Source organism: Indicator indicator, chromosome 20 (assembly GCF_027791375.1).
Source record: "Indicator indicator isolate 239-I01 chromosome 20, UM_Iind_1.1, whole genome shotgun sequence".
Lineage (NCBI taxonomy): Eukaryota > Metazoa > Chordata > Aves > Piciformes > Indicatoridae > Indicator > Indicator indicator.
In genome coordinates, this window is record NC_072029.1 from 221,822 (window position 1) to 242,601 (window position 20,780).

At 40.0% G+C, this 20,780-nt stretch overlaps 1 protein-coding gene across 8 annotated transcripts in view; it reads left to right on the forward strand.

Moving 5' to 3' along the window:
• The window catches only part of ZMYND11 (zinc finger MYND-type containing 11), a 56,432-nt gene that overhangs the window by 24,535 nt on the left and 11,117 nt on the right, over positions 1-20,780 (forward strand). For 3 of the 8 annotated variants that reach the window (XM_054390215.1, XM_054390216.1, XM_054390219.1), the window contains exons 3-7: positions 8,653-8,814; positions 17,531-17,608; positions 18,000-18,092; positions 19,565-19,652; positions 20,347-20,402. In XM_054390215.1, the coding sequence (XP_054246190.1) occupies positions 8,653-8,814; positions 17,531-17,608; positions 18,000-18,092; positions 19,565-19,652; positions 20,347-20,402 (477 nt within the window). Of the gene's footprint in view, positions 1-5,877; positions 5,923-8,652; positions 8,815-17,530; positions 17,609-17,999; positions 18,093-19,564; positions 19,653-20,346; positions 20,403-20,780 lie in introns of all 8 variants that reach the window. The other 5 variants (XM_054390214.1, XM_054390217.1, XM_054390218.1 and 2 more) reach the window with 5 other exon arrangements.

Consider the following 20,780-nt stretch of genomic DNA (forward strand, 5'->3'; position numbering starts at 1 on the left):
GGTCACTGAATGAAACTTCACTGAAGCTGATAGGCTTATTAATATTCATGCTTCATTCACAATAAATGCAGCCCTCGTGCCTTTCTATCACTGACAGCTGAAACTGTTCCAACCACACCTACAGCACAGGGAACATGGACAAGAAGCTGGAGATTTTATTAAAGTGAAGTGTGTAGGAGACTCTGCTGTTGGTTCAGATTAAATGTTTCTGAGTATGCAGAAATGTCAGCCTGGGAAAACGCCAAAAACTTCCATGGACAAAATAAGGCCAGAAAAGCAACGTGAACATATTTTAAGAAAGAAAAGGGGAGAGAGACCCTTTTTGTGCCCAGATCCTAGTGGAAGGAAACTCAAGCAAAGAGATGGTTTCTTTCTGGTCAGGATTCGAGCGCCTTCTAGGGGAATAAAACTTTCCCATATAGAAAGTGGAAATAAAAGGCGTTGCACCTAATAGATACCTCAGCCCATCACTGATACATCTCTCTAATGAAAACAGCCTACAAACTTCCTCTTGGCTTAACCTGAGTGAAAAATGGTGACCTTACTAGCAGAAGCAAGTCCAGTTTCAGAAGAGATAAGTTGAAAGTTTGTATTAACCTTGAACTCATGCAGAATGTGAAGAAAGAAAGGATTTTTTTTTCCATTTGAAACTATTTTCTATTTCTAATGTCCTGGAGGAGAATATTTGTATTGTCTCACCTCAGATAATGTCAGCTATTGCTACCCAGACACAATCTTCTGGAGAAGGAAACTGATATTTATTTATTACTTTAGGAACACAGCTCATAAGCTGAGAAGATGAACATGGCAAAGGGTTTAGCAGTCATTTTGGCTACTGGCGTGCTACTACACTTCTTGAAAAAGCTTTCCTTGAATTGTCCAGAACAAGAACTACAAGGTAGGAGAGGGCATAAAAATCTGCCTGTCTAGGCAGGAATCCAGAGAAGACTTTGGTGTTTTCTGCCAGAAAGAGAAGACTTCTAAGACAAACCGCAATCAAATAATTGCATAAACTTAGGCTTGCAGATTAAACTTGATGAAAGAAAGCCAAAAGTGTTCTGAGAGGCTGTAGAATTCACTGCAGAACCTGAGTTTTCTTGCATTGTCATATCAGAAGAGGAAGCAGGTATTGCTGAAAAAAATGGAAATGGATAATCATTAGCCTATAAATATGTCTGTGGTTAATATGCACAGTGGAGAAAGGTATATTGGTCTGTCTTCTGACTAATGGTTTTATATTAGTTCCTTTTAGAATAGAATGAGAGAAATTTCTGAAAATACTTACCTAAGTAAATACATACATACATAAATACATGCATTTGAAATTAGGCAATGAATGAACTTATCATTGCTTTGGATTTCTTTGCAGTAAAATGTGAGTAGTGAATACTTACAAAGTGTCCTACAAAGGCAGTTTATGGAAATTCATTTTAAGGAGTAAGCCCAGGACATCAAAGGAAGGGTCTATAAAGACAACTGCTTTGCAGTGCACAGATGATCCTGTCTGAACAAGCACACAGCGGTGTAGCTGCTGTGGTAGTTTTCTGAAAAACGAAGGAGAAGAAAAAGTGAAGCAGTTTTCATAAAGGGATTCTAGCTGCTGATGTCTTTTTGGCTTTGAAGGAGAGATGGTGCTTGTTTATTTGCTGAGTACTTTCGATGAGCAAAAGCAGCAGGGAGACAAAATAAATGCAAACCAGGAGGCAATGTATCTAGTACATGCAAGGGAACTACAGGGGAGAAAATGAGCTTATTTTGATGCTGTTTAATGCATTATTCTAATATTAAATGTGCAACGTGGTATGGTTTAAGAAATTTTATCATTATAAAGTCATCAACCTGATCAGATACAGGTCCTTTACAGTAATAATAAAAGGGAAATACTTTATGAAAGAGCTAGCTCACCATTTACCTACCCCAAGGATGGAGTAAGTTCTCTGAGCCATAGAGGAATTAATCCTGCCTTCCTCCATTTGGAGCCTCACCTATCACTGTGATGAAAGATAAAAGCAGATACAGTGGGCTACTGAAAGCAAGTTCACAGGAGGATTCATGCTTGCTGAGGAACAGATGGAGCCAAGGGGGATGTGGCATGAAAAGAAGGCTGACCCAAAGGGCAGGAGGAGAGCTGCCCTCACAGCAGGCTAGGACCTCTAGTGAAAAACATATGCAGTATCCCCACTGCATTTGAAAAAATCCTGGGAATGGTGTTCCATGCCACATGATGTTTGTTCGACCCAGGTAGTACTTGATGAATGCTGGTGTCTGAGTGATGGATGCAGATTGCAAAGCCTAAAGCAAAATGAAAGATGAGGAAAAAAGTAATGTGTACTTGTGGGAGGCATTTCTTTCAGTGAGTCTGTCTACTAGATACAGCCCAGTAGCCAGCTGAGTTGGGTTCCAGTGAAGAGTTACTGAAGACCAATGGAGAAACTATAGCAGAATCTGAGATTTTAAATCTGCTCTTTTAGCTGAAAGTGGGAAAATTGGAAGAACTTTGATGTTAAAGCTGAGGGAGATGGGGAGAAGATAAAGAAGTGTTCCTTATGGCTGTTCCCAAATCCTAAAATACCAGGATCTAGAACATTCACCTCAGAAATTACATTTTTAAATTGAGCTTGGCCTGTCTCATTAGATGTCAAAAAAAAAAAAAAGGCAGACTGAGAAATGGTAGGAATTCATCCACTGAGATACTTCACAGTTTTCTAATGGGTTATGAAACAGCCAGGTATGTCGGTGTGAGCTGAAATTCCCCCCCCACCAACAATAACCAACAATAACCAGGCTAGCTCAGTCTGGAAGCAAATGAAAAGCTGTATTTACAAGCAAAGTCTAAAATCTACAATGAAATGCAATGAATATGTACAAAGATACAAAATTCACAACATTCACAAATATATACAATCAACAGAAAAAGCACAACCGATCTCCCTTTGCTTCCCCCCAAGGGGACCCTCTCAAAGGGGCCTCTCTCTCTCCCAGGAGCTTCCCCCCAGACCCCCCTGGACAGAGAAGCAGAGTTAGTTAGAGCAGAAAGTTGTTAACTTAGCTGCCAAGGTCAGTGTGTTATCTTCGGCCAGAAGAGAAGAAGAAGAAAACAGCAGCCAGACAGCCCAGCAACTGCCCCCACTGCCGAACGCAGAATGTGCCGAATGCCTACTTTGTTTTGGGTAACAGTTCTTAAACATTTCTATCTATCCAATGGAAGTGTTTAGAACAATCGTTATTTTGCTTTCTTACACCCAATAGTGACTTATTTACATTCTTCCACTTTCTCTGTTCTGAACTTTGCAAGGAAAAATTAAAAAGACAGTTTCAAACCATCACACCAGGAGAAGATAAAACTAAAGTTTTGGGTTGATGATTTGAAAACATCTTGAAACAGCTGTGGATTGCAAACACTACTGAAATGGTTTGTATTTTGTAAACAGCTGACATGGACCTTGTTACCATTCTAGATTCCAGCACTGCTGCAGACCAAAACTGTTATTACGATGCTGCCTATCTGCTAATACTCTTCTTCTAGACTAAATGTGGAAACCTGTTGTGAGTTCTCTGTCTGCTAGCCAGCTGGAGCTCTAGGAACTGTTAAAGGTTAGACACTGCAGGGCTGCCCAGGAATGCTGCACACAGGTGGGTCCCAATGAGAATCCAGGGATCTGGAAAGAGCTGTGTGTGCATGGGTGTAGAGGAGAGAGATGCCTCCACGTGGGTGTAAGCAGCAAAGAAACTCTGGAGAAGCACTTGAAACAGAACACCTGGGGGAAAAAAAGCTCAGAGTGCTGTGGCTTGGTGCCACAGAGGAAGTGCTGGGAACCCTGAGCTCTGTGGAAGAGGCTTCCTTCCATTTGTGTCACATTGGATTTAGAGTGACAGAACTGTGTGTATGCTGCTCGTAGACAAACACCAGTGCCCCAAGGAGATAACTGAGCTACAACTCATCTTGCCATCTCTGTGACCCTTTTGTTCTTTTAGCTTACTGGTTGGGTCCAAAGGATACCCATATTTTGAATGGTTTGGGAAATCTAGTTCAACAGTGTGAAACCAGCACATCCCCACAATGGGGAGTTTCATGAGTAGAGTTTTGCCTTTTTCCCCCTCCCTTTTCCTCTCTCCACCTCCTGATAGTACAGTGACTTAATACCCAGTATCTGGGCTACCATTAAGGGACTTGGAGAAAACAGATTAACAGGTAAGCAGTGAGCTATGTTAATGGAATATGCATTATAAAAAGGCAAAGTGGTCCTTTTAGAAAAAGTCTAAGAAAGGAGGTTATATTGTTTTCATGTGCTATACCTATGTGGAATTTAGAAGAGAAGAAAAATTAATTTAATTGTTTTTACCTTTTTGTTATTGTTGTTGTTTAACAAGAATTATGGGCTTTCTAAGGTGTAGAAGTGACCCAATAGTTGCAATTGTGACTTCTAAGTTATTGATAATTTTACTGTCAGTATGTGCTTCACATCTCCTACTTAATGGTATTCTAATTGCACAGCAGGATGTCACATTCTCCAACATACAGATTCCTTATTTCAATTACAGCTAAGTAAATCTCCATTACTAATGAGTAAGCATTTCTTTTCCATGTATATTTGCATTATAATGGACATTTTCTTTATGCACTAAAATTATTCTTTCCTTGACAACAACTATGTATTTTATTCTACAGCAGAGGACATGACATGATGATTCATTCCTTTCTATTGGGTTTATCTGTGTTTAAATTGTCAGATGCACTGGATAGCCTGACATTGTCTATCCTGTGTTGTTTTTCTGTACTTCCAGAGTAAATTTGTGTATTTACTTTAAGACAACCTACTTAAGACAAGTCATAAAAAAGTAAGCTTTCACGTTAGTCATAAATTAAGCTGTATTTTGAAGTTGCTGCATTGTTTCATTCGTGTTGCTAAGAAATCTCAACTATTCATGTCATTGCAAAGTGACCTTTATGATACAATGTTTCACTGATTTGAATACAAAGAAAAGTGACCACGAGTGACCCACATCACTGCAAGGTCCCACTCTGCTTAACAGATCATAGCTCCTCAGCTATTAAATAAAATCCCACAAATAGATAATTGCGGCCCTGCTGAAGCATGTATCTACAAATGCAATAGGCAGTGGAATAAAATGAAGGGGGAAAGCCTCCTGTTACATCTGAGCTATGCAGCTTTGCTGCCAAATCTGCTCCCTCTTGGGAGTTGTGGCCAGCCACTGGGTGCCACTGAACTGCTGAACTTGGGCAGCCTGGTGCTGGGTTCCCTTTGTCTGTCAGCATGGTGATCTAAGAGGCTTTCCCGGCCCTGTGACAGGATATTGGCAAATTGAGTCCCTGTGGCAGAGATCTTTCCTGCATTCCACATGCTCCCAGGAAAATGTGTCACCTTTTATACACAAAAAGGGCCTGTGAGTTTTATTGATAAAATGCTAGCTTAATCTTTGGTAACATGCAGCAAAGACGGTGTGGCTTTGATTTCAGTGGGGTCCCTCCCTGTGCATGAAGTGATGTTACAGGGATCTTTTATGTTCCCTGGGAAGGTTTATGTTTCAAAGAGAGTACATTAATTAGCAATCATTAATATTCTTCACGATTTCTAAATTGGCCTGGTGGTGGGTGTATATGTGGGGAAGATGATGGATGTTGGGTTATTTCAATGATACAAGTACATGGGATATTTTAAAGAAAGAAAGAAAATGTGGTGCAAGCATTGGGTTGCATTCTAAAAGCACAGGAGGAAATGGATGCAACCAGATGTTAGAAGTAACAGATTGATTTCCTGGTCATTGTGCATGAATTCTTTTTAGCCTTGTGTATATCCTGATAATCGCATGGCTAACAGTATAGATACAAAGTTTGTTTTGTTTTTATTTTGAAAGGCCTACGGTATGCAGCCTTTTTCCCAGACAGCAGCAAAAAACAAGGTGAACAATTTTTGCACTATGTGGTTTTGAATTCTGTTATATTTTCTATTACGTTTCTGTCTTCCATTAGGATAGCTTAGTTTACTATATTAACCACCACCATCATCCATATCACTTCCTAGTTTGAGTTTAGTCCGCATTATGTATGTTTGTAGTTGGATGGTTTCCTCTCTCCCGGGGGCTGGCGGTGCTTCCTCGCACGTTACGCTTGGAGGTGGTGTTGCCGCGGGTGCTGTTTAACCAGGCATCTCCGGAGTGCTTGCTGCCACCTGGCGGTGTGCTTGGTAAATGCAGACTTAACCGTGTTTGCAGCCGGTGGTTTTGACCTGCCCTACCCCGAGCACCGGCGGTCCGAGTTGGAGCTATTTAAATGATCTCCTGCACATTCTACTCCTATTCAGACTTAATGTAAACCAAGAGACTAAACTACATTTCGCTGCTGTTGGAGCAAAATGAATGCCTCTGACCTTGCTGTTGAAGTCAGTAGTTGTTCACAAGGACTTGTACCATTGTATTTTATTAACTAATCAAATATATTACAGAAATTAATGTTTTTTATATACTTATGCACTAAATATACTGCATTCAACGAAAAAGCTTTTCTGTGGAAAAAGCGGAGTGCTTTTATTTAGAAATACTGATGTTTGCAAAACTTTACAGTGTGAATACAGAAGGAAACTGCTTCTGGTGTTTTATTTAACGTCATGGTTTCTGGCTTGAGCATATGATTTTTGTTGCCAGCAAGTATATTTCCGTTTCATATGCTTATGAAATTCTAGGTCTCGTTGCCAGCGTATTTCCCAACAATGGAATATCTGGGATATACTAATAAGTAGCTGCTATGAATTAAAATGAAGACTCCTGGGGTCCTGATTCTGTGGCTAAATTCTTCAGTAGTCATGACCCACTGGGGTCTTCTCATTTTGATTTTTGTCTGGATGGGTCTTTGATCAAAACTGATTTTTTTCTTGCTTAGTTGGCCCTTTACTACCATATGATTTTTTATATTTTGTTTCATAAAGAAGATAAATATTATACTTAACATGAAAGAAATATAAAGCAATACTTTATGATTTTTCTCAGAGTACAGGCAAATCAAGTACATCAACAATGCAGTATCTTTAGTTGTTTCTAAAATATTGTAAAAAAGTACACCCCAAAGTGCACTGCCACTTGGCTTTGTGTAAGGGGAAGGATCTGGTGAAACAAGCGTGTGTTCTTTATATCCAGTTTGGTGGTATTATTAAATATGCCATTCTGAGACACGCAGAATTGTCAAATAAAATTAAATCAGGGGTGATGACAGATGAGTCAAGTTACACTGTTACTCTGAACTATGAAAGAGTTTAGAAATTACTGTTTAAGGGTTGTTTGGGTTTTCTTTCACTTAAAGGTGCTGCCCCTGCAGCCCAGCATTCATGGTATATAAGCTTCAGTGTAGGCAGTCTGGGCTGGGGCTGTTCCTAAATCTCTTCTATTCGTAGGGCTCTGGTCAGATGAATTATGTGCACAGCACAGCTGCTCCTCAGCAGCAGGGACTGGAAGCATCACTTCTGTGTAGCACTTGCTAACACTGCTCCATCGGAGGAGACCTCTCACACAAGGACTCAGCTGAGCCTAGTTCCAAGGCACGGGAAAGTAGGAAGTGGACAAATGCCAGTCTGGCAGTTGGTGGGAACTGCTCACTCCAATTTTACAACATGACATTAAAAATAGCTGAGTCAGATTTTTATCAAGATAATTTAATGAAGAATAGGAGTAATTTCATCTGATATGAAAAGGCACTGGGAGTTTCATCTGAGATATTACAGCTATTTTATCTTCTAAGCGTAGGGAAAAGTGTGTCATTTCAGATAGCAAACATAAACAGTTAGTGGTGGCCACTGGCATTTCTGTCTGGTTTTAGTGCTATAGATTCCCAGAGCAAAATTCTGCCTCCAAATTATATGCATGCTGCTTTCATTTACTTCAGCACAGCTTGTGCGCATTGTTTCAAAGATCAGAATTCGGCTGCTGGGCCTGAAATGTCAAGGAAGAATGTATTAAAGACATCTGTGCATCAGCAGAACCATATCCTGTGGCTTCTGTAGAGCATTTCAGGAGTAAGTCCAGTGCTGTTGGGCCCTGCAAGTGAAATATCTTCTAGTTTTTAATTGCACTGAGATTGCTTAGCAGAAACATTTCTTGCAGTAATAGGTTTATGATTTCATTGCTTTTTTGTAACTCAACACTTTGATACTGAAAAGTTATCAGTTTTAGGAGAGTAAAGAGAGGAAGGGACCACTCTTCATGAAATTACAGTTGGAAAAACCCTGTAAGGATCAACAAAAGGGGAACTGGCCCAAGGAAATCAGTATGGTCCATTGAGGTGCACAAGCTTCTGTTTGTAGACTAATGCAGAGAGGTCAACAAGTGTTTTACACAAAGGTGGAAAACAAACCCACTTTTCCTTGTGGATAGAGCTTGTATTTGAAATTGTTACTAATCACATCAGAGACTTGAAAACACTAAAACTTGGCATTCGTTTTCTGTTTGAGTTAGTGTGTATTGAATTGATTAAGATCTTTAAGCATGTAGATTTTCCCCTGTTTTTTAAACATTATACACTTCTTAAAATGTTTATAATGTCTAATTGCTGCTGGATTTCAAGACATATCAATTTTGTTTAGTGTTTTTTTTTTTTCAGATTTTGACAGAATGTCATACCAAAATGTTTTGTATTTTTTGTAGGACTGGGAAACAGAAAATCATGACTGGTATTGTTTTGAATGCCATTTACCTGGAGAGGTGTTGATATGTGACCTGTGTTTTCGTGTGTATCATTCCAAGTGTTTGTCTGATGAGTTCAGGCTTAGAGACAGCAGTAGTCACTGGCAGTGCCCAGTTTGCAGGGTGAGTACCTATGAGATTTCATGTGCTGATTAGAGGGTTGATGTTCATCCATAGATTCATTAAGCTGACCAGATGATCTGGCCAGGTTAATGGACCAAGAACTGTATATTGAAATGCTGATACATAGCTGGAGCATCTATACAGAGATACCAGCATGTAGCAGATGACCCTTTTTGAAGGCTCCAGCAAGGTCTACCTGTGCACCTGAACACACAGACAATCCTGTGTGTGAATGTGTGTCCGTGTGCATGCCCTGTGTCAATGGAGAGTGTGGAAATCACCAGTAAACAAAGTGCTGTATCAGATGCTACTGCTTTTCCTTAACGTTTTAATGATTCATAATGTAACATTTTTGTATTTTGATGACTGCATTTTTAATATTTTATTGGGATAATTTTTTACATTCTAAAACCACAATCATGTCACTGATGAGGGCAATATTAAAAAAAAAAAAAAAGGCAGCAGTGAAATCCTGCTTCTCATTTAGTTCTATGAATTCTATTGGTGTAAAAAAAAAGTCTAGATGTCACCAAATTCATGCATCCATACCTATATTGCTTTTGTTTGAAGTTGCTGTTCTTATGAGTATGGTAGGGAGCCAGCAGAGTGTCTTTATCTGCTTTCCAGGAAGGAGCACATATGTTGTCTGTGTGCCATCTGAAGAGTGAGTGTTCTAGTCAGGATAGTGCTTCTTGGTGCCTGGCCTTGAATCAGCCAGGTACTCCTAATTGTTGTCATCTCCACGTCACCTCCCCCAATGAACCATGTTTCTAGACTTCCTTAAATGGAGAGAACAATGCATATGAATGTCTAAGATAAAATTACTGCTGTAGAAAGATATAAAGCTGCCAGCTGCATTCTGCCTTGGATTGCTGGAGGGAGAGAAAATTCCCTTGCTAGAAGCCTAGATCTAACTTTAGAGAAGCAGATTGACCCTGTGCTGCAAGGAATACAATGGTTCCTGCACTCCCTAGTGCAGAGAAGCAGTTTTTGAAAACACATGGATTATTTTGTTTCAAAATGGCACTTTCTGAGTGCTGTTACCTTAGAACCAGTCATGAAAAAATGGTAGCCTGTTAACTCAGACTGGGAGTTCTCAGTGTTTAGGGAGATAGCAAGAAAATCAAGCCTGCCTCATGGAAGTGAAGAGGGATGGAACAGAAGCGGTGACAGGGAAAAACCAGTTAAGAATAAGGACATGTGCCGAATCTCTCCAAATGAAATTGGTAGCATTAAATTTTGCTACTCAATGTTCCCCCCGTTAAAAGCAAAGAATGAACTTAGATGTGAATTGCTTTCTGACTTTTAAATAAATTGCATTAGTAATTGTTGGTTCTCAGTAATAGGTATTGATAGTTGTTATAAATAGTTAAAATGAAGTAAACTGGATCCAATCCCACTCTAATTTATCAATAATTTTAGATGACACCTGGTTTAAAAGCCACCTTGCATATGAATTATCTTCTGACATCTGTCTTGTAACACATATCATCAGAGTGGAAATGCTGAATCGTTGCATGAAATGTGCACAGATGCATAGGGTGCTTTAAGAACAGTTTGGCTTTCATCCTGGAGCCTTGAAATCCTTTATGGCAGTAACAGTAAACAAATGCCTTGAAAAATATCCTGTGAAACTCAAACCATTTGCACTGTGTCTTTTTAATTCTGCATGTTGATTCCCTTTATGTTGTACAAGGACTAGGGAAAGATTTTGGGGACTTTAAATACTTCCTGCCCCAGAGATCTTTGGCTTACTTGATGCTGCAGATGATGATCAAACTGGGTTTGTGAATATTGCCATTTTGAATACCATGACATTCTTTTCCCCCTCTGTGCTGTCAGCTTCTATTTTCCTTGAAATTAATCCATATTACTTCAAGCCCAAATTCTGCAAACTTGGACTAAGAAGCCTTGCACAGTCCCTGTAAACAAGAAAGGTTTAGTCTGTCACAGGTGTTAGCATCCTTGTGTCAGTCTTCATTATTTTTCTGCAACTTTCTCCCCACCTTCCTAGGATATGACTGATCTGATTTTATTTTAAAAGCAAGAGAGGCTTATAATCAAAACACTGTGGTAATTTGGAGAGGCCTGGCTGATGTCCAGAGGACATAAGAGGGTTTAACTCTTACGTAAGGGCAATGGTATTTGCTTTGCATTCTCAGCAGTAAATATGTATGCCCAAGAAAAGTAAGAGCTGGGGCAAAGAGCTGCACCTATTTTCATACTTTATTCTTGTAACTGGACGTAGCACTTCTCATCTGGGGATTTCAGAGCTCTTTAAAAAGGTGAAGTAAAAGTATGTTTGAAATTTAGTATCTTGACAGAAATAATCTAAGAACACTTCATTCTTATGTAAAGATTGCTTCTGTAAAGTTGCCAAGGTCAGCAAACCTTTGGGTTATTTGTTTCACAATTGCTGGTTGTACTAGTTCAGTCAACCTGTGCAACTTTGTCTTGCACACTTGACTACTCAGAAACATTTCATAAAGGGCATTGCCAAGGATTTGTTCATAACTTTAAAATATTTTACTTCCCATAACACTTACAACAGCTCTGTTTCGCTCTTAGTGGTTTTTCTCCACTGCATCCATAAGCAAGAATGTCCAGTTCCTGGCTTTTATTTGAACTTGACAATACCAACCTGAGTTCTCAGCAGGAATCAAGAGTCAAACAAAGTTCAATTCAAACCACATTGCAGTGACTGAATTTTTTCCCTGACTGCTGACTAATCATTGTCTTAAGATAAATAAATTGATATTACCAGCAAAATTCCTGGTAGAGAGGACACAAGAGGAAGTCTTAATGTTGAGTGAACTTAGAGTTGCGTTCCCCACTACTGGAATGGTCCATGAGAGACATGGTTAGTCAACTTGATCTTGAAGATTGCAGGAGACTTGTTCAATTATTGCTGCTCTTTGGTTAGATAAAGGGAGGAAACTAATTTTCTCCAGCTGTTAATTTAGCATGTAAAGACTACAGAAAGTGCTGCTAAAATACTGGCGCAAGTGGATGTTTCAGTATTTTGGGGGCTTACATATATGGGAGTAAATTGAACTGTAGAGCTTAGGATCTTCAATGCTGTGCTGAGAAGTATTCTCTAAGTAGGCTATTTCTGAGTTCTAGTACTGTACTTAGAATTTCATACAGCACATAATACAACATCATGCGGTTTGCAAGCAGCTTTAGACAGAATCTGACAAGTGAGAATGGCAAACAGTAAAAAGCCAGAAGCACAGAAAAATGAGGGTTACTTGAGTTACTTCACTTTAGTGCTTAGGTCAGAGGGGTTTAGTACTAGCCGTCAGTCAGAATGGTTAGTGTAAAATACAAGGAGAGAAGACAGAATCTGACTGTACTGCCTTGCTTCATGGATTGCTATGGTAGGAGTTTGATAGGTAACTGTGGGATGAAACATCCTATGAACAGGACTTGGCATAATCAAGCACGTAATAGGCATGGATTGGTGAGTGAAGGGAGGTCCTAGTAAAGGAGCAATGCCAGCACCACATGGCTCAGTGGACAGAGCCCTCACATAGGGAGATTGTGGTGCTCCTGTGTACACTGCAGCCACTTTTTAGGATATCAGGTAGTGATAGGACTAGGGGGGGATGGAATAAAGCTGGAAATGGGGAGATTCAGACTGGATGTGAGGAGGAAGTTCTTCAGCATGAGAGTGGTGAGACCCTGGAATGGGTTGTCCAAGGAGGTGGTTGAGGCCCCATCCCTGGAGGTGTTTAAGGCCAGGCTGGATGAGGCTCTGGCCAGCCTTATGTAGTGTGAGGTGTCCCTGCCCATGGCAGGGGGGTTGGAACTAGATAATCCTTGTGGTCCCTTCCAACCCTGACTGATTCTATGATATACCCTTGAGCAAACAGGGATCCAGCAGAAGTGGGCATAGGACATATTTAATAAAGTATAAAGGAATTTGTTCACAGCGATGAGGAAACTGGAAAGCCTCCACTTAGAGCCTCTTACCAACTTCTCTGTGTGAATGCAAGCATATTTAATTCATAGGATGCTTCATATTCAGAAAGTGCTTAATGCAACATGCAGGTGCAAACTGATCTGTGGATTTGACTGTAACATTTACAAAAGCAGATAACACTTTGGAAAGCCTTGAGAGGCAGATCTTATGCTGTATTCTGCTCATGCAGATGCTTCTGGCTGTGCTGCTTAGGACATATGGTGCACTGTTTGCTCTAAGACCCATCCCGTGTGCCTGCATACCTTTCTTAATGGTACAGGAAATGTGGGGACCTGAGGGTTGGAAGTTTGAGAGGGTGACAGAGCAGTAAAACTTTCCATATGTAGCACCAAATTCCTCTGGAAATTTAAACCCTAAAAACGTCTAAGGGACAGTGGGTGGAGGAAGGAGTTACTAAACAGCACTGATGAAGCATGTTAGATTCATGCCCATAGGTCTCCTCTGTAGATATACTCCTGGAAACCTAGACTTTTGGAAAATGAAAGTGGTGCCTTAGAAACATGCATCTGTCACTGAGCAGCCTTTGCCTAATCCATCACTGAACTGAAATGAAGCTCTCTGATGTGTGTAAGCAGATGACAGTTGAGAGAGGAAGGGAAAATATATTAGTTAATGGGAGATTAGAAGGCAACCTCTGTCCATGGAGAAAATAGAATATAAATGCTTATAGCTAGACAGAATGCTGGCACTGTCACCTTGCATTTCTTAGAGTTTCCCACCTTTTTCATTTAAATAAAAGATTGTAGCAGCTGCAGCATAGTGACCATTGCCACCCTGGGAGCCGAGCCTTGCATGCTAGCTTGGGTTGCAAAGGATAATCACTTCCATGGCTATCAGCACCACTGCAGGTGGAGTGTTTCTAGCTGCTGCTAAACTTGGGATTTGTAAAGTCTCGCAGTGAATTCCTGTGCTGTGAGCATGCCACACCTGCACAGTGCAATATATTGGTAGCCTCTATAACAGCTAAGTGCTATTACTAATCTGGAGGATTGAATATGAACAGCAGTGTAAATCCAGCCTCCAGGTAGCAGCTCCTAAGAAATAGATGTGCTGCAGAAAATAAAACATACATAAGGTATTTCCTGCATCCACAAAGCAAGGAGTTAAATTGAGGCCTTGACCTTCTACTTACCAGATTCCATTAATCTTCAGTGTCAGGATTGGTATTGAGAAGGAAGGTTATTACTTCACTCCTGTGTAAATCCAGACACCTGACCAAGTCTTTCAGTTTGCCTTGATTCAAAAAAGAGTTGCAAATTTCTTTTAAAGATGGCCCTGAGGTGGGTTAAGCACAGTAGGCAGCTAAACACCACACAACTGCTCTCTCATTTCTACCCAACTCTCAGTGGGACAGAGGAAAAGGAAGAGTTAAAGCAAGGACAGTTTTGAGTTGAGATCAAAAGATGTTTAACGAGTGAAAAGATGGAAGAAGAGAGAAGAGAAAACAAGTGATACAAAGGCAATCATTCTCCACCCTCCATAGATAGACTGACGCCAATTCCTGAGCCAAAGATGCTTAACCCCCTTAAGCCACCATGGTTTATTCTTCTCATGGAATACCTCTTTGTTTACTTCAGGTCATCTGCCTGATTGTGTTTCTGCCCAACCTCTTGTTTATCCCCCAATCTATTCACTGGTGGGGCAGAGTGAAACAGCAAAAGCTTGACCCTCTGCAAATACTATTCAGCAAGTGCTAAAACGTCAGTGTGTTATCAGCACTGTTTTGGTCACAAATCTAAGCCACAACACCATATGAGCTGCTATGAGGGCAGTTAATGTCATCCTAGCCAGACCTAATCTAATTCTATATTAAGATAATATGTCCCACAAATAGGATGCCTACAAGTAAAAGGATTCTGATAGTCTTTTGGGGCTGGGCTGAATCTTAGCAGTCTCCTTGAAAGAAATTTATATTCAAATAAGGATTTCAGTAGCGTGTCATGGTAGGTCTGACTGTGGGAAGAGATACACAGTGAATCTTGCCACTTTTACAGGTTCACAAACCACCATCATTGATTTCATTTCCCAAAAGTAGTAAATGAAAAGACCTAATTCTCATTTGTACATGCTTCTCTATCACTCTGGCTGTAAGGGGACCTGAAAGCAGTTACATTTTCTTGTGTCACTATGAATAGATTTCATGCAGATCCTATCCCCCATCTCATATTATCTGTTTTCTTGCTTTAAATGACTCTGGGCTTACTCTCTAAGACCACTACAAGTCTTCAGAACAAAAAGTGTGTGGGGGGGTGTTATTGAAAAATTACACATTTTCCATTATAGCTTCCAAAGACTGTGAGTAGTACCTCCTAAAGGCTAAGCTTTGCTGAAAATAAAAGCAGTTGGATTATAACTTGTTTTCTACAAAGAGTGAGCAGCCTTGCCATAGAAAGACATTTTGTTGGCCCATAGGCTTCAATTCCCTAAGGAACTTGGAGATCAAATTTTTCCTAAATCAGTGTAGGGAATTGAAGCAAAAGTGGAGAAATTCAAGCTTTCCTGAACTGGCAAGTTAATTACATAATTTTCATTGGTGCTTAAGATGATATTAATTGCTGCCATCAGTAATGACATAAAACCAGCTCTCTATCTTTTCTTGTGATCTGAAGGATAAGACTTAGCCATCTATCTCAACACAGTCTCTTCCAAACTGTCTTGCCCAGCAGGGCATGAAAAATGGTTCACATGAATTCTGAAATACTTTCAAAGGATGATAAATTGAGAACCATGTCAGAAAAAGAAGTGCAACAGGACTAGTCAGTGCGAGTTTTACTGTGTTCTAGTAAGCTTCAGGCTTTTAAAATGCTGTGTCTAAGCACACAACACTCCAGGGCCTAAAATGACAGCAGTGCTTCATGATGCAGATAATTTAATGCATGTTTGAGTTTGCATTTGTGGTAGCAATGTTGGTTTATGCAAAACTGAATACAGGGATTGAATTCCAGAAGAACGCACATTGTCACAGCAGGAAAAGTAAACTGTGAACATACAGAAGGTGATTCAGATAGACAGGGCAGGGTAAGGTTCTGTCTCATTCCAGAGTTTGGAAAAAGGCTTAGAGATCCATTAATATTAATAATGCTTAAATGCACAGTAAGTGTTAGGAAGTCCTGTGTTGGCCCTTGCCAGAGTAGTGAGTTTTACCCAACAGCAGTAGTGCCCTGTCAGGAAAAAGCTGTAGTGTTGTTCTGCTGCCTGTGGTGTATATAGGCTTCTGGCTGAGCTGATACTGCAGTACAGATTGCCATGGCTCTGTTCATGCTGCTAAACAATCAAATAAATAGCTTCACTGGTAGAGCTGTGTACAGTTTTGATTTAAGAAAGGGGTAGTAAGTACAGTCCTGAACTGAGTAGGCTGCACATGTGCTGAAGCACAGGAGCCAACCTGCGGTTTTCAGTGTCTGCAGTGTGTTGCAGGAGGAATATGAGGAGAGGAGACACAATCAAATCCAATTAATTGATTTTTTTTTTGCACTCTTGTGTATAGTGCACTCTTTCCCAGTAAATATGTAGAAGCTCTAGTGTGAGGTGTCCCTACCCATGGCAGCAGGGTTGGAACTAGATGATCCTTGTGGTCCCTTCCAACCCTGACTGATTCTATGATTCTGTGATTCTAAGATCTGTACTCAATGTGTCTACTCCCTCTGTATTTTCAGAGCCATATATAAGTACATCAGTGAACAATAGCATGCTTCTAGTGATTAATAATTCATAAGCCTCATACCTCTTTTAGCTATCTGTTAGGACATGGATTCTGTATTTTCTTGTGTTTGCTAAGCAACAGACCATCAAAATTAGAGGATGCATGTGTAACTAAGTCAGTTTGGTCCACACAGTTTGTATACAGGTGGTGATAGGATGCACAAGAAGGGGAGAACTCAGCTTGGCTCTCAGTGCATTTGGACATGTGAGAAGAAGTAAACGTTTTTGCAAGAGATTTGAGCAGTTAGAAATCACTTCCCATGCAAGGTTGCTTAATAGTAAGGCCATGCAGAACTGTGCACAGCTGCTATGATCTAGAATTGGAAGGGCTGGTTTGTGAGAGCACACTAAGCATTTGCAGAAACCCACCTGCTCTGTGTTCAGGGATTCCTGGTAGCCTGGATTGAAGGATGGAGACAAGTCTCTAAGAAAGGGAAAAACTCTAGATTCTGAAGTGCTAAAAAAAATAAAAGCAGTTTGTGTTCCAGAATCTGGGTTAGGTTTTGTGAGAGAAGCAGCACAAAAATCAACAACTGCTGTGTTTCTTGAGCAGTAAAAAGTGCTCTGAGTTTTTACTAGTTAGAGCCTATTGAGTACCTCTTAGACAGTGTGATTTTGCCTGGTAAGCGCAGATTTTGTAGATGGTACAGGATATTACTTTAAAAATAATTTCATGTTTTACTGAAAATATTGATTTCTTACTAATAAAAAGACAATTCCATAAGTTTTAATCTGCCCCCTAAAATGCCTTGCTCCATTGCTTTATTCTAATTAGACACTTTTTTACATGAGGTGTTTTGACAAAGTATTGTGGATACAAGTAGAAATAAAAGTTGTGGTACTTCTAAGTTTTCAGCCTAGACATAATGCAACATAGGTAGTTGTTGTGTCGTGTCAGTGGTGCCAATTTCCCTAAATAACTGTGTGATGCAGAGTTACCTTTTCAAATAATATTATGATGCACAGAAAATGTTTATTGAATGAATTTTGAAGTCATGTTTAAAACAATGCCATGTTTTTCCTTGACAGAGCATTAAGAAGAAGAACACCAGCAAACAGGAGATGAGCACCTACCTGCGCTTCATCGTCTCTCGTATGAAAGAGCGGGTGAGTGAGACAGGGAAGGCATTGAATGGCTGAGCTGCAGTGCAGAGGCTGCACTGTGCTTCCCCACAGGGGGCTGTGCAGGGAGGGGGCTATGAGAGGGTGTCATTTCATTTCCTGTCTCATGAGTGGTATGAGGATTTCCACATGCACTGAGAAGGTCTTGTTGTTCGGATTAGTATCATTCTGGCAGAAGTAGCTCATGCCCTGGGCCTGTGACTGCTCTGAAATGGACACTTTGCACGTTTGAGACATGTAAGCTGTTCCTTGTGGGTTCACAGTTTGTATTCTTCACCTGAAATATTCTAAACTATTGCAGTTTTGAAAATACATTTGTTGCAGGTTTAAGCAGATTCTAAGTGCAATAGCTGATGCTGTCTCCTGGTCCTTTCAGGCTATAGATCTAAACAAGAAAGGGAAGGACAACAAACACCCAATGTATAGAAGGCTGGTGCACTCGGCTGTTGATGTTCCTACTATACAGGAGGTAGAGTGACATGATTTCTAACTTCCACACTGTTTATGGTGGCTTTTAACAGTGAAGATAAACTTTGGGGACTAAAGTACTAATCCTGTTTAATTCTCCTTCTGCTCAGTATCTCAGTGTTGTGTCCAGCAGTGGATCTGGAGCTGAACATTTCCCCCTTTTCCTTATAAATAGGCAACAGAGTAAAACCATTTTCAGTGGTGCCTAGTTTCCAGACATGGAGTACCCTAAACTCCTTTTGCATTAAGGTTTTACTGGGAGCTGTAGGTAGCTGAAATCTTTAGATAAAGTACCTTTTATCTAAGTCAGCTGAATATGGATTTGAGTGCCTGTGTTTGCGTGTCCAGGACAGTGATTTTGATCCTATTCCAATTTTAGTCATTATACCCTTGTGTAGGTGTCAACTTTGTAAACATATAAATGGTTCATAAAGAACCAATAATTTTGTTGGTCACAGAAAACCAAGACATCTGTTTTGTATTAATTGTTCCCAAAAATAAAGTACTAATGTTGTCCTTTTTTTCTCAATCAAAGGTCTGACCATGACTCATGTAAATCAAGTGCATATGACCAAAATGAACAATATATTCATCTTTATTCCTTGCTGCAACTGGATTACTGTGCAGTGCTGTATCTTGTTCTTTACATCCATAGATGTGAAAAGCCTTTGTGTTATCATTGTTACTGAAACATGTGGATAAACAAGAGTTTCACTCACAGTTCTGGAGACCAACACTACTGGCTGGCTTGAAGTATAGCAACATGAATTGAGCCTGAAGACAGTCAGGCTTTCCTTTCACTGTGTCAGCATAACCTGCTTCCACAGGTCTTTTGGCCTTGATAACATCCTAGAAACTGATGGTGTTTTGTTTGATGATTAGAATTCTCATAGGGATTTTTGGCAGAGCACAGCTGAAAATGTCCTTATCAGACAAAAGACCATACCAGGACAATTAAGTGCACAGCTCCATGCAGTCTTTGTTAGGAGTTTGGAAGGCTAAGGCAATCAGCCTTCCTCAGAAAACACTGGCTGTCAAGTGAAGATCCTGGAAGTATAAAGGCAGTCAGCAGTGATTTGAAACTAGCCGGTGTATTAACGTACAAAATCTTCATCTCAGGAAATATATTCTAATATAAAGAAGTGTTCTGGGCTGTGGCCTCTGTTGAAGCTACTCCAGATTTACTATATTAGAACCAAGAGAAATGTTTTTAAGCTCAGTCAAATACTAAAGCGCATATTTTTCAAATATTAATGCACATATTTCAGTTCTGAACATTGCATAAAGGGACCCATGCAGCTGATGTTCAGGTACTAACTAAACATGAAAGAGCTGTGAATATTCCTTCTTTCTGCAGGAAAGGCAGCACCTGATCTCTGTTGCATAGTGCAGATTTCTGCAAAAGCTTCTCTGCATACACCAGCTACAACCCTGTGGCAGGTTTATCACAGTCATATGTTTTCTTTTGTGTAGAAAGTAAATGAAGGAAAGTATAGGAGTTATGAGGAGTTCAAAGCAGATGCTCAGCTGCTTCTACACAACACAGTGATTTTCTATGGAGGTAAAGTACTATGTTTACTGCTTGCTTTATTTGATTTATTTTAGAAGTTCTGGATTGTATTTGGTATTAGATAATCTAAGTGTGGATAAGGCCATGTGACAGCCTTTGAAAATCAAAGCAAGCTGCAAGGGAGAGTTCTCCTCTGCAGATACCAACCACATTAGGGAAACTGGGACAAGAGTGAGACCAATCTATTTGCAGTATCAGAAGATCCACACTGTCAAAGGTAGGGAGAGATGTGAATGTGCTGATAGAGAATGCAGAGGTGTAAAGGGAAACATATAAATAGTCTGTGCAGCATTACTCTGTACAGAAATATTTATGTGATTGCGCCTGTGTTCCTGTCAGATGGTGAGAGAGCAGAGAGCCTTGTTTTAGGACAATGACAGTGTGTCATTAAGACACCAGCAGAGAATGAAGTTGGATCCATCTTAAGAGCAGCACTGTCTCTCTGCTGCTGTTTGCCCCTCAGGTGTATGCTCGAATCATTGGGTTTGAAAGCTCCCAGAAGTGTTTCTGCATATAAATTTGCAAGCGTAAACAAATAGAGAACTGCTTGTTAGCAAATTTAGATGGAAGGGTTATCCAAGTGACTATATTGTTTTGTATTCTCAAGCAAGACAATTACAGCATGAAAGTCATTGCAGTGCCAGCTGCAAGTCTCTGTGCTCACACCATGTGTTTTGTTTCCTAGCGGACAGTGAACAAGCTGACATAGCCAGGATGCTTTACAAAGACACATGCCATGAAGTAAGTAGAACCAAGTACCAAGATGTAGACTAGATCCTTGATTTTCCTGTCAGAATCTAGGAAAACTATTCTTCATATTGCAAATAAAAAGGATGTGAAATTTGTTATAAATTTTCCCTTAACAGCTGATTCAGAATTCCTTTTGTTTTTTTGGGGTTTGTTTTTTTTTTTTTTTTGCCACTGGGCTATAACTTGGAAAATACCAATATTCAAATTTAAGTTGTGAAAATAATCTAGTAATACATAATTTGGCTAAAAATAATTGTACGTGCTAATATAAATTCTACCTCACATGAAATTCATACCAAATTCTGTGCTAGGTATCGAAACACTTCTTACCAGTCAGGGGAGAATGGACAATAAAGCTAAGGAGCTGTT